The sequence below is a fragment of the Anguilla rostrata genome, chromosome 16, assembly GCF_018555375.3.
Source record: "Anguilla rostrata isolate EN2019 chromosome 16, ASM1855537v3, whole genome shotgun sequence".
NCBI lineage: Eukaryota > Metazoa > Chordata > Actinopteri > Anguilliformes > Anguillidae > Anguilla > Anguilla rostrata.
The window spans coordinates 23,548,351-23,576,210 of NC_057948.1; the positions used below are offsets into that span (position 1 = coordinate 23,548,351).

General features: G+C 45.7%; 2 protein-coding genes across 8 annotated transcripts in view; one reads left to right on the forward strand and one right to left on the reverse strand.

Moving 5' to 3' along the window:
* Window positions 1-4,114, forward strand: part of LOC135242262 (ubiquitin carboxyl-terminal hydrolase 8-like) — a 19,139-nt gene extending 15,025 nt beyond the window's left edge. For 3 of the 4 annotated variants that reach the window (XM_064313261.1, XM_064313262.1, XM_064313263.1), the window contains exons 16-19: window positions 1,224-1,460; window positions 1,725-1,867; window positions 2,303-2,435; window positions 3,199-4,114. In XM_064313261.1, the coding sequence (XP_064169331.1) occupies window positions 1,224-1,460; window positions 1,725-1,867; window positions 2,303-2,435; window positions 3,199-3,357 (672 nt within the window). In that variant the 3' untranslated portion in view covers window positions 3,358-4,114. Of the gene's footprint in view, window positions 1-1,223; window positions 1,461-1,724; window positions 1,868-2,302; window positions 2,436-3,198 lie in introns of those variants that run through there. The other variant, XR_010326293.1, reaches the window with a different exon arrangement.
* A 1,029-nt stretch (window positions 4,115-5,143) lies between these two features.
* The window catches only part of LOC135242260 (transient receptor potential cation channel subfamily M member 7-like), a 29,379-nt gene continuing 6,662 nt past the window's right edge, over window positions 5,144-27,860 (reverse strand). For 2 of the 4 annotated variants that reach the window (XM_064313259.1, XM_064313257.1), the window contains exons 4-43: window positions 27,403-27,601; window positions 26,591-26,804; window positions 25,073-25,197; window positions 24,462-24,633; window positions 24,001-24,175; window positions 23,433-23,556; window positions 22,836-22,908; window positions 22,040-22,140; window positions 21,518-21,652; window positions 21,276-21,329; window positions 21,038-21,178; window positions 20,781-20,915; window positions 20,235-20,512; window positions 19,627-19,855; window positions 18,899-19,060; window positions 17,833-17,976; window positions 17,379-17,507; window positions 17,024-17,275; window positions 16,475-16,667; window positions 15,899-16,025; window positions 15,462-15,646; window positions 15,024-15,156; window positions 14,153-14,787; window positions 13,797-13,888; window positions 13,372-13,462; window positions 13,172-13,248; window positions 13,016-13,041; window positions 12,382-12,407; window positions 12,090-12,143; window positions 11,717-11,764; window positions 11,572-11,637; window positions 11,020-11,303; window positions 10,788-10,870; window positions 10,374-10,579; window positions 10,209-10,260; window positions 9,834-9,940; window positions 8,080-9,699; window positions 7,767-7,864; window positions 6,592-6,668; window positions 5,144-6,273 (exon numbers count right to left, since the gene is read on the reverse strand). In XM_064313259.1, the coding sequence (XP_064169329.1) occupies window positions 9,572-9,699; window positions 9,834-9,940; window positions 10,209-10,260; window positions 10,374-10,579; window positions 10,788-10,870; window positions 11,020-11,303; window positions 11,572-11,637; window positions 11,717-11,764; window positions 12,090-12,143; window positions 12,382-12,407; window positions 13,016-13,041; window positions 13,172-13,248; window positions 13,372-13,462; window positions 13,797-13,888; window positions 14,153-14,787; window positions 15,024-15,156; window positions 15,462-15,646; window positions 15,899-16,025; window positions 16,475-16,667; window positions 17,024-17,275; window positions 17,379-17,507; window positions 17,833-17,976; window positions 18,899-19,060; window positions 19,627-19,855; window positions 20,235-20,512; window positions 20,781-20,915; window positions 21,038-21,178; window positions 21,276-21,329; window positions 21,518-21,652; window positions 22,040-22,140; window positions 22,836-22,908; window positions 23,433-23,556; window positions 24,001-24,175; window positions 24,462-24,633; window positions 25,073-25,197; window positions 26,591-26,804; window positions 27,403-27,601 (5,455 nt within the window). In that variant the 3' untranslated portion in view covers window positions 5,144-6,273; window positions 6,592-6,668; window positions 7,767-7,864; window positions 8,080-9,571. Of the gene's footprint in view, window positions 6,274-6,591; window positions 6,669-7,766; window positions 7,865-8,079; window positions 9,700-9,833; window positions 9,941-10,208; window positions 10,261-10,373; window positions 10,580-10,787; window positions 10,871-11,019; window positions 11,304-11,571; window positions 11,638-11,716; window positions 11,765-12,089; window positions 12,144-12,381; window positions 12,408-13,015; window positions 13,042-13,171; window positions 13,249-13,371; window positions 13,463-13,796; window positions 13,889-14,152; window positions 14,788-15,023; window positions 15,157-15,461; window positions 15,647-15,898; window positions 16,026-16,474; window positions 16,668-17,023; window positions 17,276-17,378; window positions 17,508-17,832; window positions 17,977-18,898; window positions 19,061-19,626; window positions 19,873-20,234; window positions 20,513-20,780; window positions 20,916-21,037; window positions 21,179-21,275; window positions 21,330-21,517; window positions 21,653-22,039; window positions 22,141-22,835; window positions 22,909-23,432; window positions 23,557-24,000; window positions 24,176-24,461; window positions 24,634-25,072; window positions 25,198-26,590; window positions 26,805-27,402; window positions 27,602-27,860 lie in introns of those variants that run through there. The other 2 variants (XM_064313258.1, XM_064313260.1) reach the window with 2 other exon arrangements.

Below are 27,860 nucleotides of genomic sequence, written 5' to 3' on the forward strand. Positions count from 1 at the left end.
ACCAGCGGAACCCCCCCACCTCCTCATCAGTTCCACTCATTTCATAACAATTACTGTGCCGACGTCCAGTTACGTTTCTGAGGGATTGATGGGTTCTAGGATGAATTGAAGTGTAGAATTTTTTTTCTGTCAATATCACCCATACCACGTTAATGTAAAAAAAAAAAAAAAAAAGAATTGTTTGGAACGTCTGAAGTTCTTTTCTGATGCTTCAGGGCATGATTTAGTAATGCAACACATTTTTAACACTTGCTGCTTTGAAAATGACTGTCTGCGAGCAAGGGAGTGTGAATGGGAGTGTGTGCTGGGTTATGCTTGCTTAAAGGGGAATTTCACTTTATAACACTTCTGCTTCTCATGACCGATATTGTCCTTCTAGTGAATGTGTGGCCCTTCATTTTTCGTGGTAGCGGTTACTTAAGGACTGAGTCAGAGAGTGTTTGGTAGTGTTTAAAAGTGCTCATCTCGGCTGCTGGGCGACTCCTTCGGTTACAGCACCATGCTACGTTGCGTGGATGAGCCCCATGGTCTCGGATCGACTCTGGAACATGCCAGTTCCGACTATGGCCGGTAGCTCCATAGGGCAACTCATAATTAGCCGTTGCATTGCCAGGGTTTAGTCGGTTTGGGGTCCATGTTTCATTTCTTTCTAGCGATGCCTGCTGGTCAACAGGGCGTCTGTGGCCTGCGTGTTCGAGCCGCACATGAAAGGTCTTCCTCTGACTCCGCTCTATTCAAGTTTGGCTGTGTTCTGCAATGTGAGAAGAAGCTGAAGACGTGCGTTTCAGAGGAGACCGCAGATGTCTACACCCTGTCAAATTGGCAGTGGGGTTTGTACATGAATGTGGCTCCGGTTGCACATAATTGTACATTCCAAATTAGGATAGGAACTGCATCCGTACAGCCCCATGTTGGACCAAAATTTATTTAAAAAAGAAAAAAGGAAAAGTTGATCTTGTGTAAGCAAGCCAATGGAGGGTCAGTGTGGAGTCACTGAGACTGAGAACTTTGCCCCCAGTCAGTGTGGAATGACTGAGTGAGACTTTTGGCTGTATTGCAGTCAGTGTGGAATGACTGAGTGAGACTTTGGGCTGTTCTTAGTGCTCTGTGGATTGACTGAATCATGCCTGTGGGGAGGGGGGGGAGGGGTGGGTGTAATGCAGGTGATAGGTGATCCAGGTGAATTGTTTGCACTTATTCAAATCATCTTGCTCCCTCCCCAGGCGGACAACCGCAAAAGGTACAAAGAAGAGGCCAACGATCACCTGGACGACCAGAGTGCGGCGGACTTGGCCTGGGAGAAGCACAAGCTGCTGAATGAGTCCATCGTGGTGGCGCTGTTCCAGGGCCAGTTCAAGTCCACCGTGCAGTGCCTGACCTGCCACAGGAAGTCCCGCACATTTGAGACCTTCATGTACCTGTCCCTGCCTCTGGCCTCCACCAACAGGTGCTCCCTACAGGTGGGCCCAGCATTCTGGGATACAGACAAAGGGCTCGCAGCATTCCCCTCTGTCACATTTCTTCTCACAGCCTTCACCCCCCCCCCCTCCCCCCCCAGACTCCACCTCCCTCTCTTTCGCTCTCTTTGTCTCACGTTCTCACTCGCTCACCCCCTCTCTCTCACATACTCCCGCACCCTCCCTCTCTCTGTTGTATTCTCTCCCTCACCTACTTTCACATTCTTTCTCTCTCTTCCTCTCTCTCTCTTTCTCTTTCTTTCTCAGGACTGTTTGAAATTGTTCTCTAAAGAGGAGAAGCTCACAGATAATAACAGGGTGTTCTGCAGACACTGTAAAGCCCTAAGAGATTCTGCAAAGAAGCTGGAAATCTGGAAGGTTCCCCCTATTCTCCTGGTCCATTTAAAAAGGTGAGAGCGCCTCCTACCTGCAGCGTATATGTTGGTTCATGTAATGAGAGAAGCCCATGAGGGCAGCCTGTTTGGAGACTGCAGCATGCCATCCACACCAAACAAGTGGATCTTCACAGTCACAAAGTCACGAAGAGCGCACACACATTCTGTTTCAGCGAGGGCTGTCCTCCTGATCTCCTCATTACCCCCATCTGTAGCCATGCTATGCTTCCCCTCTGGCCTGAGCAGCCATCCTACACATTCATACACAGCCAGGTTAATAATTCACCAGTGCGAGTCCGTGCACGTGTGTGACGGCCTGTCAATCAAACATTCTCATGCGATTGGTGCCGGCTGTGCTCTGATTTAGGAGGAGGGCACTTTCCTGCTGAGTGCTTGTGTTTGGGAGGAACCCGAGGGCCCATGAGTTACTCTGTCCCATCTCTGTACAAGGTTCTCCTATGAGGGGAGGTGGAAGCAGAAGCTCCAGACGTCTGTGGACTTTCCTCTGGATAACCTGGACTTGGGCCAGTATGTCATCGGACCCAAACACAGCCTGAAGAGATACCACCTCTATGCAGTGTCTGTGAGTAGAACAGCCAAACTGCCAGGCTGTGTGCATGAAAAGCCCATCATTCCCATCATAAGCACAGCGAAGTCAGCCGCTGAGAACAGTGACCGTGAATACTCTGGCCATACAGAGAACCGTGATAACGACTAACCTGCTCACAGAGAACCGTGATAACGACTAACCTGCTCACAGAGAACTGTGATGACTACTAACCTGGTCACACTAAGAATGGATGGACCATAACCCTAACCACGGTTCCAGGTTCCTGCGCAGCTGTCTGAGATTCCTCTTGTTTGCCTGTGCATTAATTATCTTGCTGTGAACAATTACCATAATGATAAAGGCACAGTCTGGTGCAATCTGCCATTCGGTCTTCCAGTTCAACCTGTTTGTCAGGTGGTTTCCCGGATACAGGCTCTCTCAGCCTCTAAACAGGTTTTCATTTCAACCTTAATTTGGCACACCTGATTCTACTAATTAACAGCTGGATGAGATCTCTAGCTCTTGAATGAGGTGTGATTTGTTAGGGTGGGATTGAAACCTACAGGACTGTAGATCTCCAGGAACATGGTTTGACAGCCCTGGTTTACACTCTTGTTTGATGCAGTTCTGAAAGCGATGCCAGCAGTAGCCATTACCGTTCAAGGTCATTTTCAGTTTTAATTGTGGTTTGATTTCAACCCAATTGAATGGGACAAATTTTTGTTGTTGTAGTTATGCTTATTATTATGGTTGCCATGGTGATAGAACTGTGCAACCTCTCTATATCTTCACTCAGAACCACTACGGGGGCCTGGACGGCGGCCATTACACGGCGTACTGCAGGAACGCCGCCAAGCAGCGCTGGTTCAAGTTCGATGACCACGAGGTGACGGACATCCCCGCAGCGTCCGTGAAGTCCTCCGCCGCCTACATCTTCTTCTATTCGTCCCTGTGAGGTGACCGGGAGGAGGAAGGGACCACGCTGGGCGGTAACGCTGCTCGACCTGAGCGCTGGCTGGGCGTCAGTGGGACCCCGCTTTAAGGCGCAGGTGCGGCTCAGCCCGTTTCCGTACGTTCGGGGACACAGACCCGGCTCTCTGTGTCTGGAGGCTGCACTTTCAGCTCATATAGGACCACATAGGCGTTTATAAGGCTTCCTACATCAGTACTATTGACTGTAGCGAGAAAAGCAAGTGTTACGGTATCCTATTTAAGACCAACCACACTGCGGTTGTGTGCCTGCGGAGGCTGGCACAGTTTCAGCCAGGTTTGAAGTACCTGCCGGCTTTTACTGTGGTACTGGAACCAGGTAAATCGCTCCGATTCTGTTCTGTGTCAGTGTCATGGCCTTTTCACATTACTGATATTAAGCTTTCCTGTACTGTGAGTATAATAGAATGAAGAAGAGTAACATATGTACATACCGATTGCAAATCTTGCACATTAAACCTGTATAACTGTTATTTAATATTTAATGCTATATAAATGTTGGTTTATTTGTGAAGTGAACCAGCCATGGCTGCAAGTCAGTCACAGGCTTCTGTGAGATAAATTATAAACTATGCTGCTGCTTTTTCAACTTGTCATTAAGTTATTTATTTATATGAAGTCTGTTTGTTGGGGAGTGAAATCATGGGACTCTGCTGCTTTTGAGGTTTGGGCAGCCTGTTGGGTGAAAACAAAGCAGTCAATAAAGTTTTCCTGATTCCAAATCCTGTTTTTGGCCAGAGTTTTTAGCATCTTTGTATCATCGGTAGTCAGGTGGTAGGTAGGGACAGTTGGGAGTGGTTGGGGGCAGTGGGGTGTGGTTGGGGGCAGCTGGGTATGTGTGGGGGCAGGAGGCAGTTGGGTGTGGTAGGGGGCAGCTGGGTATGTTTGGGGGCAGATGGGCCTTTTGGGGGGAAGTTGGGTCTGGTTGGGGGCAGGAGCATCTGGTTAGGCACAGTTGAATTTTGAGTCCCAGTGGGGCACTAACATTATACCCCTCTGGACAGCTCTTGCTGACTTGCTTCTATATTAAAACAACAGTTATCAGTTTTACAAGTCTCCATGGAAACAGTCTGCCAATAAAATCAGTAATTATTTTCTGTGGTTATAGCACTCTTGCAACAACTGCCACTGACTGGTCATATGCAAGATCAAGCATGAATGCAATTATGTCATTTACTTTAGAAAGTGTGCATGCATGCACGCATGTGCATTTGCCTGGTCTTGCTATTTGGGATTATGGTCTTGTTTCCCCCACATTAAGAACAATGGGAACAAAAGGAAAACTACTACATAAAACCCTGCTTGGGCCAGCGAGCATCAGAACTGCTGTTTGCAAACGGCTGGATCCTGAACTCCACGTTCTGCTCTTCTAATTGGTATTAAAGGGTTTTTCAGCCTAATATAGAATCTAACTGGCCTGTCGTTCGACAAAATGTGGTTTTGGTGCATGTGTTAAAAAAGCAGGCTTTGCATACACACCTCCCAATATGTCACTGGTGTAAGATGATTGTAAACCTGAATTGGGCAAGGAAATCTATTTGGGGAAATCTTTCTGTTTGGTGACTTCTTACAAAAATGAGATGATCAGATAAACCACAATAACGATGAAAAGTATTTATTATAAAATGTTTACTGTTGGTTTGATAAATTCCACGATGTGCATTCCAAACCTGCGATCATCTTGCAGTAGTTTCACTTTTAACTTTTGACAGCCTCTTGTGGAGGGAAAAAATAAAAAGTCAAATGTGATATTTGTTGAGAAACAATGAGTTTTTATTTCTTACTGTCAAAGATAACAGGTTGTGATTGATCATAAAGAGTAAAAGTCTCATTTAAATTGTTTGGGACATAAAGGAAAAACATCAGAACCCATGTGGTAAAGGTGTACCTTTCATTCCAGTGTCAAATAATTCTGTTTTTTGAGCGCAAAATATTTTCATTTCTAGTGCTCCCCCTACACTCCCATCCTCCTGACAGACTCTCACTGTTACATAATTACACTCCCTGCCTCCAGTAGGCAGACAAAAATAGTATTAAAAACATGGTCTCTGAGCTGTGGTCTGACGTTCTGTACTGGAAGCACAGTGAAACGCCCCATGGTCTATTTCTGTGGGTAACCGACTGGCCCATAATTGCCCATCGCGTTGCTGAGGGAGGATATTGGTTGTCAGTCTTATAACATCTTAACCCCTCAGTTTGAGCAGGTGCTTGCAGTCTGTGGGCAGAAGCCGTGTAGAAAGCACGCACATCTGATGCCATGACTGCGCAGCTCAGCCAGCGGACTGCGTGGTGAAGCCCTGACAGCACCTGCTTTTGGAGGAGATGTGTTATTCTGGCCTCCCCTGAATCAAACTGAAGTTGGTCCACGGATGGGTCTGAAAATTGTGACTGCTTTTCCAAAATTTGGTGAAAATGAAAGTGGGTAAGAAAAATTAGATGGGTGAAAGAATTCTGAATGTTGTTTCTAAAGTTATAGCTGAACACGTTTGATCTGATTGTGCTCACTGTTTCAGTGTGAATTAATTAGTTAACTTACTATTGAAAGGCCTGACTTGTTAGATGTAGATACACAGGGAAGAGTGTAAAACAATACAAAGGTAGAAATATCAGTTGACTGTAAAGTAGTAGAGTAAGAAATGTAACACAAAAAGGACTGCATTTCTTACAGCGCATCAGCAGGAGTGATTCTGGGACTCCATCATGTGTGGGCCCTTTCTTTCAGTACACACAGTCATTAACAGAGCCACCCCTGGATCAGAACTCTAAGAAAATGCTTTCCCGTGACAGGACGTCTCCACTATTGGATCAGGCAGCTGTCCTTCTTCTTCTTGACTTTCTGCACCTCTCCTCCTGCGCTGGCCTTCTTCACCATCTCCACTACCTGCAGCGTGCAGAGCAGACAGGTGACATTCATTGCACATTCCATATGACCACAGAGCCTGCCTTCATTAACTTTCAACCAGCTGGAACTTGTTTGAACAATGAAGTTAAGTGTGTTTTATTGTTAATATTTCTACCTAATTTCAGCAGTTGACATTCAAGAGAACACTGATTTGAATCTAGAAGCTAATAAAGCTATTGTAATGCAAAAGTGCAGTAATAGAAAATGCAATTAAAATGCGCTTGTAATAATGGATTCCATGTAGATATGTTTTGGTGAAAATACATCTGTTCTCTTTGATGTGGTTCCTTGATTTACCTCGCTGTTGTCTGGGAAGGCGTGGGATTCCAGCTTGGAGTACACCAACATGTCATTGACAGTGACCTCAAAGCTTGCTGTAGGGGGCGACAAAGTTCAGTTTAAAATAATTTAAAACCGAAAAAAATAACCCCTGTGGATATACAGTCGGTGTTTTCACATTCAGAAAGCTCCACTATGAGGTTTTGTCGCTGTCCAACAATATTTACGGCTTTTAACGTTGGAAGGGGTGCATCATACGGGTTGTTTTGCCGGTAAGCTCCGTGCCAGCGCAATAAGGAAGCATGACTTATTAAAAAATTGATAAAGGGGCAGCGATCTAAAAAGTCACGTTGATGTGTGTATCCCGTTGCTCCAACAGAAACTTGTATTCCCACCTTGTGCGTGGGAGCCGTGTTAGATGTCCATAACGTTTTTGCAGACTATGTGATGGGTCTACACTGCCTTTTATCAATCGATACGATATAGGACACGTTTTTATTTGAATTACGATAACCATCAGGGAAGAGTTAAGCTATAAATCTGTTAAACAAGTTGTCACCCTGTCTGATGGTCAAAACTCCGCTGTTTGATTTAAACAGCAAGTCCTACAACGGCCTAATTTTCCATTAAACCTTTGCATGATATGAAATGCTACTTAAAGGAAAATACATCAGCACCCTTTTTGACAGCATAATCCCATAATAGGTGTAATTATGTGTTTTATGTATTACTGGATAAGTGTTAAGGCGAAAATTTGTTGGGCAAATAAAATAAATCCGGGTAAAACCCGAGTTGAATTATGGCTAAATTTAGCTAACCTAGTCCATTTATGTCAGAACATCTCTCAACCCGTTTTCCAACCCTCTAGACGTCTAGATTCGGTCTTTTGGCTTGTGCTCACTGGTATATCATGTGCTTTCATTCCTGTAACTGCCCCATTATATTTGATTTTAGTTTGTGTTTACAAGTGAACGCAATGTGAATGTTCCCAACTTCCTTGTAAATTTGAATTATATGTTCAATTTAAAAAGGTACGTATGTTAATGTTGTGTTGCCAAAACTGCACTGGACAACACTCAACTGATATGAACTCAATTGTGTCCCTTGGCAACGATATCTGTTTCTAAACAATGTCAGCGTTGGACAGTCTCAAAGTACAAATCCAGTCATATTCAGATAAATAAAAGTCTTACAGCTGCGTCCGACTTTTCCGGACACAATGGCATCGGGGACATGCGTTTTAATCAGTCCAGCTAGTTCCCGATACCTGGAGGAGTACCCTCATCCGCCGCTGTTAAAGTACAAGAAATACATAGTAAATTAGTTTTAAAACTTCTTTGAATTCAACCTAAATTAAACAACATAATGGCATTCAATATTGTAAATTTGCCGTATAGGCTATTGTAGACCTAGCCTACAAGAAAGTAAAGCTTTTTTGCCATTTATAGGCTAATTACAATTCAAATGTGGGTCATATTTTTCGTTGACTGATGACAAAATGCTTACCAGTATTCTATGTGCACGGTTGGTGCCATGTTCCGGTCTTTGTTTGGTTTTCACTTCGATGTTTGGTGTCCTTTGGTGTTCACTTCATCGAGTTCAGTCCACAAAACTGCTAAGTCACTGAGTTAAGTTAGCCTATTTGTATAGTTCGGCCACGCCCAACTCAATGACAGGTGACTAAGATAACGAATCTTTTACGTGTGATATTTGCACGTATATTTTCATATCCACAATATTGGCCTGTTTATCCACTCATTATAGTGTAGGCTATTATATGTTTAGTAAGCAAAATACAGTCCACCAGTGAGGAACTTCCTAAAACATATTTGTTAAATGGATGGGGGTATTAAAAAAATCAAATGATAGCTACATAACATGAAAGAATGTATGCATTTCAGACTTTATTATATAAAGGTACACAGTGAAAAATTGCAGTGTCATACCCTTAGCATGTTTAATTTGGACTGCGTGAAATATCTATTCCGTTTGCACCACATTTCTGTATCTATAAGATGCACTAAATATAATTTCTCACATTTTACTTGTATGAAAAAATGCCTGAACCTATGTAACAAATTTATATTGATAATTTTTGGTCATCACTATCATACAGCTACATTACAGTACATATGTCTGCAAATCACACATTGTGCTATAAAAGTTGCCCCATATTTTCCAGCCCACATATATTCATGAAGACCCTCCACAAATGATAAACATATAAAATACACACCTACCGTTGCAATATAATATCCTCCTGATAAATTCTTTGACTTTCACTTTGAACAGGTTTACCACTGCATATGTGCCATCACAAAAACTTACACCTAGTACATACTAACGTCATCTTGCATGTTAATAATAAGTACTGCAGCACCTCTCTGTCCAAAGACATTAGGCTGGTATGTTGGAATATATTCATATAACCCTATACACTTTGTTTGAAAATGAAATACACTGCAGTAATGTAAATGTGTGGGCTATTTTTGAATACTTCATAGCAGAGTATTGGTAAAATACTGCATCGAAAGCATCTGAAAGCAGGCAGTAATTTCACATTTGCTCATATATTGTATATACATTTCAAAATATTTTCCGTATATTCAATTTCCATTTCCATAAGAACACGTATGTGCATATTGCCATCAAATGATCCATACTTATTTTGTTGTGTTTGTATTTCATAAAATAAAATAAGATCTTAAAAGTAAGTGGATTTTTTCATCGTTTTTTGTGATTGTGCCATTTCATATCTTCATTATTAGACACCAGGATGATCTGGATGCCTTTAGTAGCCAAATGCCCTGTTAGCCTGTGTCCTTTTGATCCAACATGGGAGGGACTGCCTTCCATTTCATGGAGCCGCATATGCTACTGCCATTGTTTTAAAACACTATTGAAAGCCATAAATCCACCTGAGACTCCCAATTCATTTGCCTTGATGGGAACAAAGGCAAACTTCCTTTGACTTCTGTCACATACTTCCTGTCCTCTCTCACGGCATCAGTCGTATCGGGGATCTCTCTTCTTTGGTGGCACTCTGCGATTGGACAGAACCCTCGCCTGGGGTGTCGTCAGGGGGCAGGGTGACTTTATCAGGGGTGTACTCGTTTCTCTTTAGATCTGCATGGAAGAGAGAGAGCGGAGACACTGGGCTAGGTGTGTGCTCACAGCATTCCCAAGACAAAATCCTGGTGGCCAAAAAGAAAATTTAAACCTGAAACCTGAACCCCAAACAAAATGAAGGGAAAACGCACCAGGGAGGTGCAGCTTGCGGCAGCAGGAGTTACAGTGATGTTTCTCTCTGAAGTTCCGGATGGCGTCGTCCCCCAAGTTTGCTGGCCCGAATATCATCTCATATGACCTGTGTGCAAGACACAGCTGGATGTAGTGCCAAGTAAAAACACTACCTACCCCTGACCTGCACTGACAGATGGACTGATTTCCTTTTCTGATCACACAGGCTTCACTGAGCCAGGCAGTTATTATAGTTTCCTCTTCACTAAGAGCAGAGCAGAACACACATGCACGTAGACACACTGCTCTGTAAAGCAGGAAATACACGCACGCACGTACGCACACACACACACACACACACACACACACAGAATGCTGACTCATGGGGCACTCACTCGTTTTCGCCTCTTGTAATTACAGATGGATCCGTCAAAATCTCCCCGACACCTGAAAGGAGAGGCATTGCAGAGCATGATGGGCATTACCGGGCTGACATGTACAAGTATGTTTTGAATTTTTATGAACACTGGAAAAGGGGGGGACAGAGACTGCAAAGTCACCTTGCAGATCGAGCACCAGCAGTTCTCCCCTGGTGTACTCATAGGACCAGTGGCTGAAGGCCAGCATAGTCTCCTCCAGCAGGCTGCAGGGAACTATCTCATCCCCGTTGTTGTTGTTAAACTTCCTGAACTCGCCGCTGATGCACTCCTCAATGGCAAACCACTGACTGGCTGAGTGACAGTACAACAGGAACACTTCCAGGAACCTGGGGGGGTGGAGGATAGGACAGGATGTGTCAGAGGAGCCTGGACTTGAGTGGACTGAGGCAGCCACTTTGGTTATTTCCACATGCTGGTTTTGAGAGGTTAAAACTGGCTTTCCTGTTTTGAGATACAGGAAGCTGTGTCGACACACCAGAATAACACTTCAGTAGGCTGCACTCGGTTGGGCAGCATGTTCATTATGTGTGTTACCTGGGAGAGTAAACAATAGTCTTCGGCTTTATTTGGTTGAAGGCAAAGGTCAGTTTCTGAGCTGCTCTCTGCTGCTGAATTTCCTGTGAGAGAAAGTATTCTTCAGATACTTAAATCGCATAATTTGCCACAATCAAGCAGACACTCCATCGGACCACTGCATCACGTCTGTTCCACAGCCCTGCTGATGTAGTCTTTGCTTGTAAACATGTCTGCACGTTAAACGCCTCACCCTCAGACACAGCTGCAGAACAGTGTCATCTCTGTAGACGCTCTGCCAGGTATTGACCACCTCTGGCAAGAAGGACTTGACGATGTACAGGTGTCCTGGTTTGAGCACGTTGTCTTCGCACCAGGTGCACTGCACCTTCAGCGCCCTCCGAAGGCCTCCGCCCATTTCCTCCTTGCTGAGGAATTCGATCTTGGCGCAGAGCCCCCTCTGGGCCCAAGAGGACATGCTGTTGTTGATGGTATTGGGAGAGCTCTCCTCCAGACGGTACAGAGTCACAGGTTCTCCTGCAGGGGGAGACAGAGCGCCAAACAAAAATTTATCTGCGCAGAATTTGTCAATACGCTTCACATCAACCTCCCGCAAAAGCAGATTCAGAGTGTGGTAACGGAAAAACTCCCAAAACATGGACTATAAGAAGGAACCAGACTCAAGAGAGGGGGAGTCCATCCTCCCTCTTTTGGCTGGCTCAGGGTTTGAGTTCATAGGGACCAATGGGGACCAATTTAGCAGATCAGATCCTCACAGACAGGAAGGGGTGGGAGAGTTTCTTACCTTTTGGAGGTACTGGAGTGAAGGGGATGCTCTGGGACAGTCTCATCAGGTTATTGCGCTCCACAGCTATTGGGGGGGGGGGGGCAGAAGTTAAAATTTACTTTGAAACTTCATTGCTTGACTTGATGTAGTCAGCCTGTCTCACCTGAATACTGAAAGCTGGTATCTAAGGGTTTGAAGGGAGAACCGATGGCTGTAGAGGAAAGAAAATGCATTTCTGTTCATTTATGTGTTCAGAAGCAACTTTCACACTGTGCATTTAAAGATTAGCACTGGCCTGTATACAAAAATTGAGTGTGGTATAATCACAGAAAAAGCACCACTGTAATGAAAATAATAATTCAGCAAAAGTATTCAGTATTTTTGTCAGGCGACCGTGCCATTGGGACATACTGTATCTGACCACAAAAATGCAACCTTTCCTAGGCTAAAGTCAGCTTAACGTCTGTGTTTAAACAAACCAATGCTGCTTTTCCAACCATCACAAATAAATAAAAATCAAGCCCTGATTTACTCACAGTCTTTCCTGGCCCCGAGGTGCGTGTTTCTGAACATGTACAGAGATGTGGAAACTGTATAAAATATAATTAACAAACAATACAGCAAAATGTGTAGTACCGTATTAGGCTCAAGGATGTAGCACAGTCAGGCTAGTGGAATTGTGAGAGAGCAGGGTAAGTAGGTATTGATTATGGGTTTACTAGCCCTTCCTGTGCTACATACTAGAAAAAGCATAGAAATGCATAAAAAAACATTTCTCCCACATATTGGGCCCTCACAAATAAACTTCCAAACATTTTGCCGTCATACCATTCAAGAGCTCTTCCCCTGGAGTCCTGGCAAAAATGAAAAGAACAAAAGAGAAATAAATGCTAAAGAGAATAAATGCAACCTTTCATTTACATGAGGCAAATAAACTGTCAAGAATTCTAAAATGGTCCATGTTTGTAAGCATATGTCAGTCTGCTTCCCCAGTATCATTAGGCCCCTTCCTATAGGGTTTATACAGTTTGTCCCGAATAGCTCTTTGTTTCTCCCTCACCATGGAAACTGAAATTCCAGTGGGGGGGGGGGGGGTGGTTGATCCTTTCTTTTAATAAAAGGGGAACATACGAGGCGAACCCTGTGGTTGTGTGATTGCCCTGTTGTTGTAGTTGATCCAAATCTGAATGATAAAATTGTGATCCTGTTTACAGTTGATAGGTATAGCTGAGGGGGTCTATAAAAAAAAACAGTGCTGGCAGGTGAAGTGAAATGATTCACCACAGAACTGCATTTAAAGTTTTCAGGTGATTGTATTAGAGGAAGAAATGAAAGTGAGAGAATCCCTGGCGTGGTGCCTGTCTGCCTGCTGGGCAGGTTTTAGGGAGGGCTTTGAGCTGAGGAGAAGCTTGGCTCGGACGAGGCTACAGACAGTAAAACGTAAAAATGCGCTCATACTCACACACTGCTGAGCTGTGCTGACTTGCCCTTTTGGGGGTAAAAAGAGAAAGGAAGGGTCAAAGTTAGCCAGAAATAATATATGCTTTAAGTGGTCAATGGCCTGCTGTTGAATGTTCTGTTGTTTCTGTAGAGAAGGTGCCGAGGGTGCAGGACTCACCAGCAGCCCTGTTTTCTGCTCTTGCTGATAAAGGAGATCCTCGGCTGACACACGACTCCGCCCCCTCCCACTGAGAGCTAAACGCACACGTTCACACAGGTAAGCAGCCACGCAAACGGGAGACACATCAGTGATTTTAGCACCATGGGGGGGGTGACCAAGGTGGCTGGAGTGTTAAAGGAGGGATGATTCAGGTGTACCTGAGTTGGGACAGAGGGAAGAGGGGTTTCTGCCAAACTCTGTGAAACCTGCGTAGGAACTCGCTGTCCTCATCAGTCCACTAGGGGAGCCCTTGAGTTGGGGAAAAAAGAAATTATTACACAATATACTGTACACCAAAGTAAACTGTACCAGTAATTTGTAAACATTAAATTACCAATTATAATTTATTTTCTGGATAGTTCTGTAGAACTTTACTCACAAACATCACAAATTAACATGTGAAAGTAATTTGACTGCTGTGCTTAAAACCAGCCTGCTGTATTTTAACCATTAAACAGACTCATAAAATAGAAAGGGCTTGCACTCAACGCTGGTTGATAAACGTAATCCTACAGTTGGATTATGTTCTAATACAGTCAGTACCAGATGTTTTTTACTTGATGAAAATGTAATAAAATCTGACCGGGTCTTTTCCCCTCAGTGATGGGTTGAGAGGCCTGTTTCCCCCAGTGAGGTCTTCTCCAAATCCCGAGCGTTCTGCGATGCTTTTATGCCCTTAAACAATAGAGAATCCATCAGACTTTGCAACAATTAGGTATACCATAAAAAAACAGCTTAATCACTAAAAGCTAAAACCAGGAAACATATTATGCTAAACATAACAATAAGTGCTGTACAATTATGCAAGTTAACATAGGAGAGTCTGATGGAGAGTCTGATCCCCAAAGCACTTGTCAGTGTATACTGGCATGATGTGTGTGTGCTGTTAAAGGTTAATGGTGTGAATGACATGAATATTCTCTGCACTCCCATACTCACCCACAAACGCCTCAAACTCAAGACTCAAGCTTTCGGGCAGGACCCCATGATGCCCCACAGAAGAAGGGGGGCCCACAAAAAACTTTGCAGCCCAGGGCAGGCTACTGGGCGTGGTGGTGTTCTGGGAGTCCTCTGCGTGGGGCGGCGGGCCCCCCTCGTCCAGGGGCCGGCCCCCGAGGCGGAGCTCGGGCGGAGACAGGGCAGCGTCGGAAACCCCAGGCTCCAGGCTCCGCCCCTCAGGGCTCACCCCAGCCGCCTCCGGCCCCCGGCTCCTGTTTGCATCCCAGGCCCCGCCCCAGAAGATGGAGTCAGTCACACTGGCCTCACCCTGCTGGACCGGGGGGCCGATGCCAGCCCCTGTGCTGCGCTTGAGCAGGGTGGGGCCCTGGGGCTGAGAAGGCATGTCCAGAGGGCGGGGCCCCAGGTTCTTGGAGACGCTTAGCTCCCGGGTGATCTGGTTGTGGACCTTGCTGGCTTCTGAAGCTCGCTGGGCAGACAGGGCCTTCAGCGTGTCCACCGTCAGAACAGACAGGTCCTGCAGGTGCCCGATCTGGGAGTCCAGGGTGGTGAGGGAGCGCTTTATGAAGTTCACCCGCTTGCCAACTTCCTTCAGTTGCAGGAGCATGCTTTGCACCCTGCAGAAACGATAAGAAGGTGGGTCTGAACACTGCTGATGATCTCACTGGTCAGGCGCTCTTAGTGTTCTCCTGAGCTGCGCTGAACAGTGGTGCAGAAGGATGCTGCAACAACCCCAAAATGGGTGGAGCTATTACGTAGTATTTGAACCAATCATAGCTAATCTGTGCTAATGACATGGAGCATATTATCATTTGATTGGTCCACAAAAGGGATTTGGGTATGCGCAAAGCACCTGTCAGAAGTGACCCTTATCCTCTCCTCACTCCCAGAGTGAAAGTGGTCGTCCTTTTCCCGGAAGTACGTCTCCAAGCACTGCTCCTCAAAGTCATGGAGCCTCTTTCTGTCCTCCTCAGTCAAAAACAGCTCTGTGAGGGGGTGAAACACTTTTTAAGATTTCATTTTATAAAACCAAATAAGAATCACATTTGCAACCAGAGCAGGGGCAGAGACCAAACATTTTAAGGAGGAGCTCAACAACTCTGGTTCTGCAGGACAGCAATCCAGCAAGTTTTCCAGCCTAAAGCAAGAGCACTGCCCCGAGTTGGGAGGATAAGTTTATTCTTCATCACCATCACCATCACCATCACCATCATCATAATTAGTTGGAATCAGTGCCAGCCTGCAGGACCAATGTTGAGTTCCCTCCTCTTTAAGAGGCTGCTGTTCCTACTTGGTCCATATGTCATGCCGCCCTTCTTCCTCTTTCTACAGATGCAGGTGAAGACGGAGACCAGGTGACTGAGGAGGACGAGAGGTGGGGGTACGACTGACTTCTCGTGGTACGCCATGATGAAATGGTACCGCTGGTACTTCCACACCAGGTTCGAGATGGATTTCACTTGCAGATACACGTTGCTGTGAGCAAAACAATACCACAGATTAAACTATACCATCATTTAGTGCAGACGCAGATCAACCGGACTGTGCTGAAGCCATGGGTGTGTAGGCTACCTTATGGGACATGTATTTACCAGTCTGAGTTACTAAAACCATGTGCTATAACCTGCAGTATTAATCCAGGTTAATTTCTTGACAATGTTGAGCAAGCCAAAAGATGTGTTTAGGTCGCATTGGTGATAAGGTCCTAACATCAACGGTTTGTCTTACTTGAAGAAAGCGATGAGTAGATTCACAATGAGAATATACTGAACAAAGAGGTACACAGCCTGCAATAGTGGGGTCAGCCAAACGGCTGGACCACACAACTCCTTCGCCTCACTGTTTCCTGCACACACTGAGGATGAAATGGAGAGAAAGTACCTGTTAACAACGGGGTGAGAGGGGTGGACCACAGCAACAACGAAACATAGTTTCAACGAATAGTTCAAGTTAAATTACTAAATGTCAAGTTTACAAATTGTGAAGTTACAGGACAATGAAACTGTGACGTGGCTACGGCTGTAATTCATGCAAAACACGAAACTCTTCAAACCAGCAGTGTTAAAATACAGACTATAACCGCACCAGCTGGCTGCCCTTCCCTGCCGTCTCCCAGAACAACCATGAGAAAAGTGAAACAACCCAAAAAAAAAAAAAAAAACCTAAATTTCAGTCCCAAGTAAACTCCTGTGTGGGGTGGAGTGTACATACTGATTATGTCATCCCAGCACCTTTTGTGATTTCCTGTGCTGGTGAGCATCACCCATGCCGTGCCTCAAAAGCGGAGAGAAAATGCTGGCTTACCATCGTCATCGCCCTTACCATCGATCTCGTAAGCGTACACCTCCCCGTACATCATCCAGTAGGGCTGGAAGACCACGTCCTTCGCCAGCGTCCAGGACGGCTCCTCGTTGGGGTACAGTATGGCCTTCCGGGGCACACCGTAGCTCACCAGGATCACAGCCATTATTACAACGATGTAAAACATGTTGGCCACCTGCAATCACAAACAAGGCCTGCCGTTTTAATTAAGCCCTGTTTTTAAATTCAAAGACATCATAATAGTGATTACCATCATTATACAGGTATAATCTGTCACCATGTTCAGATTTGCTATTGTCAGTTTACATTAAGCTTTTAATATTACAGAAACTTAAGCCATTGTTTATTTAGTGTACGCTTACCATTCAAAATGAAAACTGAACTAACCGGTTCCTGTTCAAGTGTGCCTGTTAAATCAGGTAGTCATATTGATGTTAATGAAATTTATAAATGATTCCTTTAAGCGTAGGTTTTTTGGAATGTTTTCTAAATTAACACCTTAATGGCTTAATGGAGACTAAATTTACTCACCATTTTCCCAATCATCATGATGTAGGGACCAGCATATTGGTTCACCGCAACAATGTCCAGAAGCCGCACAAACCAAAATATGATATTCAGGCAGTAAACGATTCTCCCAGCCGTGAAGATGTCGCCTGTTCCAAATCTCAGTCCAAATCCCACAAAGAAGGTAACTATTGCAATAGTGTCTGAAATGTTAAAGTAATCACTGAACCAGACTCTGATCTTCTGAGTTATCTTCCCTGCTTCAGACATGCACATCTATAAAAAAAACAAAAAACAAACAACATGCAATGAGGGCAGGACAAGTGTCGCAGACACTGAGACAGAGCGGTACAGTGGGGCAGTCAGGGCAGATCTGTACCTCCCGGGTCTTCTCTATGGCGGAAGTGAAGATGTAGAGGATGACCACACACTCCTGCGCGGAAGGCGTGGGGGGCATCCGTACCAGGATCACATACGAGTACAGCATAAGAAACCCCAGGTACGCCAGCTGACCAACAAAACCAAAAGCAAGGTCACTGGGACCTTAAACAGGTATGCCATAATACACAGTATATTCAAAGATTCATGCAACTAAACTCAAATTGTGTGGAAATGCTAGGTTCTGGGGGTTAGGGTCAGGAGGTAGCCAAAATTTATCATGTTAAGTGCAGACCCCTCTGGAGCTGAGGTTAACCCCCTTCATGCCAAAGCATTTCTGATACCCTCAGCTTAACCTTCCTCCCACTTAAAATGTGGAAATTAGCTAGTCAGGCTTCTTAAAAACTGTCTCTGCTCCCTGTGGCAAACAGTCTCAGGACCAGCGGCACACCCACCGTGTTGAACCAGAACTTGACGATGGGCGCTTGGTAGAAGGCGTAGAACCTGCGGGTGACGGGGATTCTCCGGCTGCGGAGGGGGTATGTGCCCTCACTTTTCTGCTCAGCGTGGTCAGTCTGCCTCCCCTCCCTCAAAACATCCTGCAAACCGGAGATTTAAGACACAGGAAATACAAAACTTCTCCAAAACAGGGTTACAATTCTGTAAGAAAAAAATATACCCAATAAGCTGATCATACAGTTGACTGTTCAATTTCACACATTTGATTGCAGTAAAACTTTTACATTTTAATTTTCTAGTGTGAATGTTATTGACCAAGGAAGTGGCACATTAAAATAGAATTCTTTTGCATGTTTAGCCTGTTGCAAAAATCGCTGGTGCTTATTGTGCTTCATACATTTACATAATTGATAATTGACTGATGATTTATTATCAGAGTTTTCTAAAGGGTGCTGTTTTTTTGTACCATTGTATATTTTGTGGGATTAAGCACCAAATTACTAGTAAAACAGGTTTGAGTTGAACACTTGTCATTCTCCATTATGACTTAGAACATGGCCTGAGGGCACTGATGCCTCAGAAGTAGCACAGGTGAGACGCCTTATGAGCCGACACCTGAATGCAGGTAGACTTGTCTAATTAGTGCTGTTAGAGAAACAACAGCTCTGTGTCTGCAAATGTTCAGCGATTGCCATTATGGAGGATACTCCTTCCCTACTTTCTGTGCATCATCGCGGTCACCTCCTACACCAAGAGTCATCAGTCTTATCCAAAAAGGGCCGGTGTGGGTGCAAGTTTTTGTTTTGGCCCAGCACTAAGACACCTGATTCTACTTATCAAGGTTTTGACTGAAGACCAGGATTAGTGAATTCAGTTTAATTAAGCATGATCGGGTGTCTTAGTACTGAGCTGAAACAAAAACCTACACCCACTCTGGCCCTTTTCGGATAAGATTGGACACCCCTGTCCTGTACCCTGTTTTTCACCCTTCACCTGGACACTACTGCATGTGGTGAGTGGATGTGTCTGATTGCGATGTGGCCTTTGTGGGTGTGGCCTGACCATTTGGATGTGATCGTTGGCGGCGGGGTGGTGGAAGGGGTGCTCGCCGTCCTCCAGTGTCATCAGGTGGGCGTCCTGCGACTGGGGGATGTGGGCCATCTCCGCTTTGCTCTTATACTCCAGGAGGAGGATCGCGGGGGGAACCAGGATGCTGAGAATTACCTGAACAAAGAGGAACGACTCTCACTAACACGTCAGTCAGACTGCCCTGAACCCAAACCACACAAGGAGCAACAGCTAACATTAGGAGAGAAAGCACATTAAACAGTGCTGTATTTTCCTCCTAAAATAATAAGGGGGGAGTGCCAGTATGGTGGTAGTAGTTGGGAAACCATGACGATTCTCTGGTGGGGAGCGCTACCACTCAGTCCGGAGGGAGAGCGCTTACACCTGATTGGCTCAGCTGAAGCACCCAGCTAAGTAAATATAAACTGTGTAAACTAAATGAGTTCAGTAAGGTGATTCACACAAGTTACTCCTGTAACTCCCTGTGACACTGGAAGGTGAGCATGGACGAGGATCCTCCTCTTTTGGGAGCTGGCGGAGCTTCAGGACCATGGACAGCAGTACCCTCACCCACAGATATGCACAGCTGGGGCTGATTTGTTATCAGCACAGGTGATTCTAGTTCCCGTCGCTGGGTCCTTTATGAAGGCACAGCCTGCAGTAAGCCCTGGGGGAGGGGAGGGTCTGTGGGATGTCTCTGGGTAAATCTCCTCTCAGGTTACCTTGTACCAGGAGTTCTTCCTCATGTTGAGGCGGCCCATCCACATGTCGGACAGCAGCATCTGCGTACAGGTGTGAGCCACGAAGGGCCGCAGCCTGGACGCCACGGCCAGCTTCAGACAGGTGGAGTTGCTCCAGCTCTTCAGCTCGTAGGTGAGCAGCTTCATGGCCATGGTCTCATCCTGCCGGAATGACTGCTCCAGCAGGTCCACCGCCAGTGTGCCAAACTCGCTGGACACCATGACACCCTGTTAGTGCTCCGTCAGCACACAGCACCACAACATTACACCACACCCTGTCATAAAAGTACACCTCCACATTACACTGCACCCCAACATCACACCACACCCTGTCCTACATAACACCTAAACCACAGAAACATTTCACAGCACATTACACATTTTTGAGTACTATCTGGTTCCCAGAGTACCCCTTCAGTAATACTCATGCTTATTGTGAGTACTGTGGTAATACTCATACATACTTGCTGTACTCCTTCAGTAATACGCATGCTTACTGTGAGTACTGTAGTAGTACTCCTACATACTTGGAGTAGTCCTTCAGTGATACTCATGCTTACTGTGAGTACTGTAGTAATGCTCATACATACTTGGAGTACTCCCTCAGCTCCTCAGAGGTGCCGTCCACCACATCGCTCTTCTGGACCTCGTCGGCCATGGAGTGGGAGAGCCTGCAGGCCACCAGGGCCTTGGCCATGGACTCTTCCCCGTGCTGCCAGAAGAACAGCGCCATCTTCTGCCTCTTCATGAGCACTGCCCACACCAGCAGCTCGTTAAACGGGTACGGGAAGCGCTGCGTCTCCGGGTCGTCGATATCCACCACCTCCTCCCTGCTCCTCTTCCTCGCCTGTTGCCTGGACGACTCGGGCTGGAACAAAGACACAGACTGTGACTGGTCAGAAGCTCCAGACATGGGAAGGTGAGCATTGTATGACAAACCCATTCCAGTAGGGACTCAGACAGGTGAAATCTGTGTAACTCTTGAAAAGCTTACAAATTGTGCAAGGATATTCCCAATGTGACAAAATCAAGAACTAACCTAAACCTAGCAGATGTAGTTCCTGCTTTTTAAATTTTAAAAAAGTGCAGAAGTGCAGAAACAACTCTGAGTAGCTTGGCTGGATTGAAAGGGGCACCTTGGGTTTGTACGGTTGCGCGGTCTTGATGAAGTGGTTGTGCCTGGTCTTTTCCTTCTTGTCGACGTGAATGCAGAACGACTCGCGGTTCTTGTGCAGGTGCGATCCGCCAATTGTTATGTGTCGCCCAGACCTCTAAAGGAGGAAGATAGAGTTTTTAAACATGTCGTCACCGCCACATTTCCTTTCATGTGGCATATATCGCTGGGATGCTTCCCAGGCATTGTGCCATCATGCTTAAGATCAGAATTCCTTACCCGGCTGTTGCCATAGAGATTGTTGTAAATGATCCGGAAGCGCTTCCTGGTGTAGTTGCACCTGTAGGTCCCGCCCATGAGGTACTCGATGACGAGGCCCACGTCTATCAGGGTAATCTTGTAATTTGGAGGAAGGTGACCCTACAGCAGCCCGGAGAACAGTCTGTGAATCACCTTTCCAAACCTACCTGTGGATGCGTGCTACTACACACACTCAACAGGAGGAAAACGTATGTACCTGTTTGACGTCTCTTACGAGGTGGAAGAGGGTGGGATTAGTTGAGGACTGTTTCTGTAAGGAAAGAGAAGAGTATGCCAAAAGAAATACGTGAAACGTATCATAATCCTGAAGTGCCATGAGACATTCATAAGATGATGTGTGGGGTGGGTGTGGTCATAAGTGTGTAACGTGCTGGGTGTGGGGTGGATGTGGTCAGAAGTATGTAACGCGCTGAGTGTGGGGTAGGTGTGGCTCAGTACCGTGTTGTAGAGCTCCTCCAAGCGGCTGATGGTGAGGAAGCGATGCATGCTGACTCCATTCTCAATCAGCAGCTTCACAAACTCCACCCTGTCCATCACCAGCGCATCCAACATAGCCTGCTCCAGGGAACCCACCTACAGCGCACACACACAGACACGCGCATACACACACACATGTACACACACACACACACACAGGCACACGCATACACACACACGTACACACATACAGGCACGCGCATACACACATGTACACACATACAGGCGCGCACATACACACACATACACACACGTACATACACACACACAAGCACGCGCATACGACCCACACACACACACACACATATACACAAGCACACACAGGTGCGTGCATACACACACAGGCAAGTGCATACACACACATACACACACAAAGGATGCACACACAAACACACACAGAGGCACATGCAAGCACATTATTTTATAAGAGAAATACAGGGCAATGACAGGCAGAATTATAGTGCAGCGTCCTGCTCTGTGTACCAGTAGCTGCTGCCCGTAGACAAACACGTGGTTCTTGGCGATGTCAACACGATCCCAGGCCAGTGTGAGCACAAGCTGGTCAAACGCTGATGTGTTGGTGCCTGTAGAACAACAGACACAGAGACGTACAGATTACCTACTTTTACACCTGTACAGTCTTCACCTGGGACATCTGTTACACCTGTACGGTCTTCACCTGGGACATCTGTTACACTTGTACATTCACCTGGCTTTGCCAGAGAACATATAGAATCAGTTACTGGCTTACGAGCGCATGGCAGCATGTTTGAGCACACCCTTGGCAAAGTCACATTTCCCATGAATCAGCACTTTAATGACCTAAGGAGCCCAACACTAAACAACACTCCTGTCCCACACACACCCCAAAATTCACCTGTATCAGCTTACCTACCAATAACCATTGAGAGTAATACTATGCCATCTTATTTGTTTGCGTTGTACATGTTCATTGCCATGCTAGCTTCCTTGTATCTAACTGGATGATTAAATAAATATTCCACATTCTGCAAACAAGACTGAGGGAAAAGGCACAATCTGACATCCGGTACCATCTGAGGTCAAGGCTGTTACATGAAAAACGTATAAACACTTGGTTACCACAGTATAAAGCTAAAACTCGCACCCAGACACTCAGGTGTTGATTAGCCTCAACAAAGTGTGGGAACAGTTGCAGCAAAGTATATTGAGAGAGATAATGGACCTAATAGACTATCACTTGCAGCAGTCCATCTGCGAAAGGGCATGAGAGTCTGAACAGTCGTGTGGGGTTGTTCACCTTTTAAAAGTGCTCTTAGTATGGCCACATCGATGTCCTGTGGATCCTCTGTTCCCACGTGGTAGACGGTTATCTTTTGCGATTAAAAAAGGGGAAAAAAAATAAATTTTAAGGTTCAGCAGGCTGAAGCTGAAATTTAAGACAGCCAGCATTTGACATTGTTTGTGTTACTGTAATCTGATTGTACTGCACCACTGGTATGCTTGACCATATTGTTTATCAAGCTGTCAACCTGAAGAAGGAGAGGTTTATCGAACGTAAGGGACGTGTATGAAAAGAACATTGCGTCAGGCTCTTTGGTGTCCAAGCTGAGCTGGGTATCTTCACTTTGAGACAGTTTAATTAGGAATCCACAACAGTGGGACATCCTGCTGGGGTCGAGTGGGCATAAGTTAGCCAAGGTTCCACAAGTCCTCTGTAGTCGCTCACAAGACAGCTACAGTTGTCACGAGTCAGAGGCATGCCTCTCCTTCAATTGGTGCACGCCCTTCTGTATCACAGTGCAGCCTGTAGCTTGTGAGCGTATGTGTGAGCAGAGAACAACCGGTCATTCAGAGAAAGCGAAGCAGAGGAGAGGAGGGCAACAACCATGTTTACCAGCTCCTTCTTCTTCATGCACTCCATTATGGTTTGAAAGAGGTGGACGGCATCACTGTGGCTGAAGTTAAAGGTTTTTTTGATTGTTCCGATGATGTCCATTTCAACCCCATCAGGAAGAAATCTGGAAGGCAATACCAGCTCCAGTTACCTGTCCCATTTATAATAAGCACAATATACTTTTTCCATGTAACCATGCAGAAGCTATTAATATTATATATACATATACAGTATATTATATTAATTATTTATGAGTTCCGGTTACCCAGTTACTCTGAAACTAAACCTGTAAACTATATGGCAGTTATGCCTGACAATAACTTGCTCCTTTTGAGAATGTTTTGAGTTATATTAATATAGTACTAACGCTACAATCCTAAACGGCACATTCATATACAGCTGGATATTACTAGGAATCAGGTTAAACCCAGCTATGCCCTGAATCAACCCGCCTTCTGAGTTACAGGCCCACAACTGCCCTGAGGTGAGAGTGGTGGCAGTAACGCTGCCCGCCTCTACGCTCGTCACAAAGATCGCCCACCTTCCCTAAACGCGCCCTCAGTCTCACCCGCCGTCCTCGGTGTGCTTGTGCACGTAGGCCAGCACGTCGGCAGCCCGTCCAGTCCCCTCACACACCACCACGGGCACGGGGGGGCTCTCCTGCAGGTACTCCAGCACCGTGAGGATCACGTTGGGCCCGCCCTCCAGGACCACCACCACCACCGGCACCCCCTGCCCGATCCCTGAGCACAGATGCAGGGCCCGTCACCGCCACGCACAGCTCAAATAACACGTTCACCTCTGCATTTGAGCAACTGCACTTACACCCAGATACCTCAGAGTGACATAAAATGCCCACTGACACATGACTCGTTCTATAGTGGGAAAGACAAACTAGTCTGGTTTGACCTATAAAGTGTGGGAAGGGCCTGGAAACAGCTCTACAGTGGGGGAGGGGCCTGGTAACAACTCTGCAGTGGGGGAGGAGCCTGGTAACAGCTCTACAGTGGGGAAGTGGGGGGGGCTTACTGGCATGGATCCTCTGCTGGCTGATGTGTTTCTCCAGGTGGCGGCGGAGTATAGCCTCTGCACCATACTTCCCCACCATCCCATCATCCACCAGGAGGAAGTGAGAGTGCAGACTGTTGAGCACGTTCAGCTTGCTCAAGGGGTTCAGCAGCGTCTGATATGGCGTGACCACCTGAACACAGAGGACCACAAACCAGGTCAGAAACTGAACACACAGGACCACAAACCAGGTCAGAAACCGAACACATAGGACCACAAACCAGGTCAGAAACCGAACACACATGACCACAAAGTCTGGAACAGGCAGGCACTCAGCATTGCAAATCCCTTTCATTTAACTTATTACCACTCTTTTTCTTGCTTTCCTTAGGTACTTTGATTTAAATGTCATTACTGTCATTAATCAGCATTGGCAATAAACTGTATATAGAAATATCAATGTGAATTAGGTCAGATCTATAATTCGAATGGCTGAATACAACAATGACTTTAAAATGGCTTTCTCTTGTAATGAAACGCATGCAGACAGAGTGCTGGAATGGTCATGTATTTAAGAGAATCTTATCATTCCCTCACTCTGAGGGAGAACAGGGAATAGAAGCGGTCCTCACATCTCTACCGATGAGGTCATTTCTGTTCTCGATCACTCCCCAGGGGGCAATTCCTATGGTGCGGATTTTCCGAACTGATCCAGACGAATGCTCTTTGAGGGCATCGCCGACGTGCTTTGCCACACCTGAATGACAAAAAAAAAAAAATGTTTTATTTCATTTGAACAATCTTAGTGCTATAAAATGTTATATACGATGTGCATGGTTGTGTGTGTGTGTGTGTGTGTGTGTGTGCGCGTGTGCGCGTGTGTGCAAAAAACAATGTAAATATCTAGTTTTTATAGGTGCTGAGAAAACAGACAGCACAATTAAACATTAACAACAAGATGGCCAAACACCATGTTAAGTGTAAAAACACTAAGAGGGAGGAGCACAATAAAATTCAATTATAGGCTGTGTTATAGTCAGAGATGGATTTTTAGTCCAGTTCTAAGCATTTAGTATCTGGTGGTGGGTTTAGATTGATAGAGATTTTTTTTAATGTGGGTTGCAATCATACAGAAAGCACAATTTCTGTGCTGAAACTTAACACAACATTTTGCTGAGTTTTTCCTGAATAAAAATGTACATACCTGCAATAATGCCAAATTACATGTCTCATCCACATAAGTCACAAACCGGCATCCTTAGTAATTCACCACAGGGTGGAGAAAAGTGAGGTGTTCAGTAACAGGTACTTACTGGGCACCTGATGAAATGCTGTAGAAACCGCAACTGACTGACCTGACAAGTTACAACTATCTCTTGCCACAACACCAATGAGAACACCAGGGATTACAGCTAAATTACAAGGCTAAATTCAGCCAACACCTCACAGATGTAATATAACTAAAGGAGTCTGCACCCGCACGGTTCTTCAGCCCAAGCTGAACAGACCACACCTCACAGACACCACAGAGAGAACTCAGACCCTGTTCCCAATGCCCTGATTCCTGTGGGCAGACTGTGGATTTAGTTAACTCCACAATCATAATTAACTGGAAGATCTGCTGGGATCATAAACCACAGGAGCTTCCCAGGACTGAGATGCACTGTGATGGGCTAATGAGCAGTATGGAATCTAGGACTGTGCACATAAGTGGTGCTAAATCTGCAAATCCTAATACCGTTTGCCACTCTCAAGATCACGCCTCATAATTATGTGTGATGTTCCCTGAAATAGACTACAAATGTCTAAAACAGACATTTTCCTTTATATTAATGCTTCGATTTTCCAAATATGGCTTGTTAGAAACGAATAAATCCTGATTTCTAAATGGGCCTAGACAGAGAGCAGAAGGCCGTGGATCCCAGCACTGCAGTGACCGTACGTCTCATCTAGAGGGAATGAGATTTCTATGGCACCCACCTAAAATTTAGAAATAGTATTTTTGAAAGGGTGCAAGGATCTACTTCAGCTGCATGCAAGTTGCATGTTTGGACCTGCTGATTGTGTGTAATCATAATACTGTTGGTCACGTGACCTCAAACAGTGGCGTAGCATGTGGTTTCATGGCCAGATTTTGGACGCGTTCTTGCCTGTGTTCACCCCATCGGTCAGGATCCAGGCCCCCGTGGTGACCGCTGCCTTGACCAGCCCCTTTCCCACCACCTGCTTGAGCCGAGGGTGGAGGTCAAAGTTCTGGACGCCCCCGTGGACGGAGATGACTATCTTTGGAAGCTCCATTTGCCACTCTTTGAGCAGGAGCTGGAGGATGGACTCGGGTTTGGAGTCGTAGGACAGGCGCACATACTGTGACCAAAACACAATACAGAGAGGTTCAGAGTCCACCACGACCAGTAGCATGTACCTACTGTACCCTGGGTTAAGCACAATGGTTTACCTTGTGCTGTCAATAACTGACTGTATTGAACCAATCAAGACCATGCTCCGCAAAGAAAAGCACTATGATTGGTTCAGTTGCCAGGAGACATCAGCTTCATCCCATTCTGGAGTTTTTGGAAGACTCAGTCAATGTCATAGTCATTGTCACACTTCATTATTTACCAAAGCTCTACAGTAAGGAAACTTCCCTATAAAAAAAATAATCAAGTGTTTGTTGGAGGTACACTACCTGGTGTTTTCTTAGAATGTCAAAAAACTTCTCAGTCATAGTGGTGTTCATTTACACACAGCTAAAACTGAGATTAGATTAGATTAAATCAGGTATGCTTACTAAAGGACAATTATGAGATTATTATACAGTTTCACAGGGCAAGAAAAGAGGTGCTTCAAAAATTGCCATTTGTTATCTGTAAGACCCTGGAAATGTCAGCAGTTCAGGTGAACGGGAAGTAGGATTTTGACCTTGAGTTTGACCCTTTGACCCTCCCCGAATCTGGACTCTGACCTTTGCTCTGTAAGAATGGGATCCACCCTGGAAGTTGAGAATGCCATACGCGTCAGTGGGGCGCTCCTCCGTGTGCTTCTCCACAGACCACTCCTCCAGCTCGGGCATGCCACCCTCACCCATCCTCAGCTCTGAATACTGCATGGCCAGGCTGGCAGTGAAGCCCGCATGCTGCCTCACCAGCCGTCCACAGCAGCACCTGGGACACAGACCATCCAGAACCGCTTCAGTACGCTGCAAAAGTCACGCTGCCATTCCCTTATCAACAAGCCTAGTGACAGGAATTAGATCAACTCTCTGTCCACTACACCACACTCACAATCATTTACCAACACACAATGACCAATGAGTGAAGACTTCACCATACATAATGCTTGGATTAATGCAAAGCACATTCTTCCTTTCACCAGACGTCCAAATTCAGGTTAAAAGTTAGTGAGGAGATAAAGTGAGGCTTC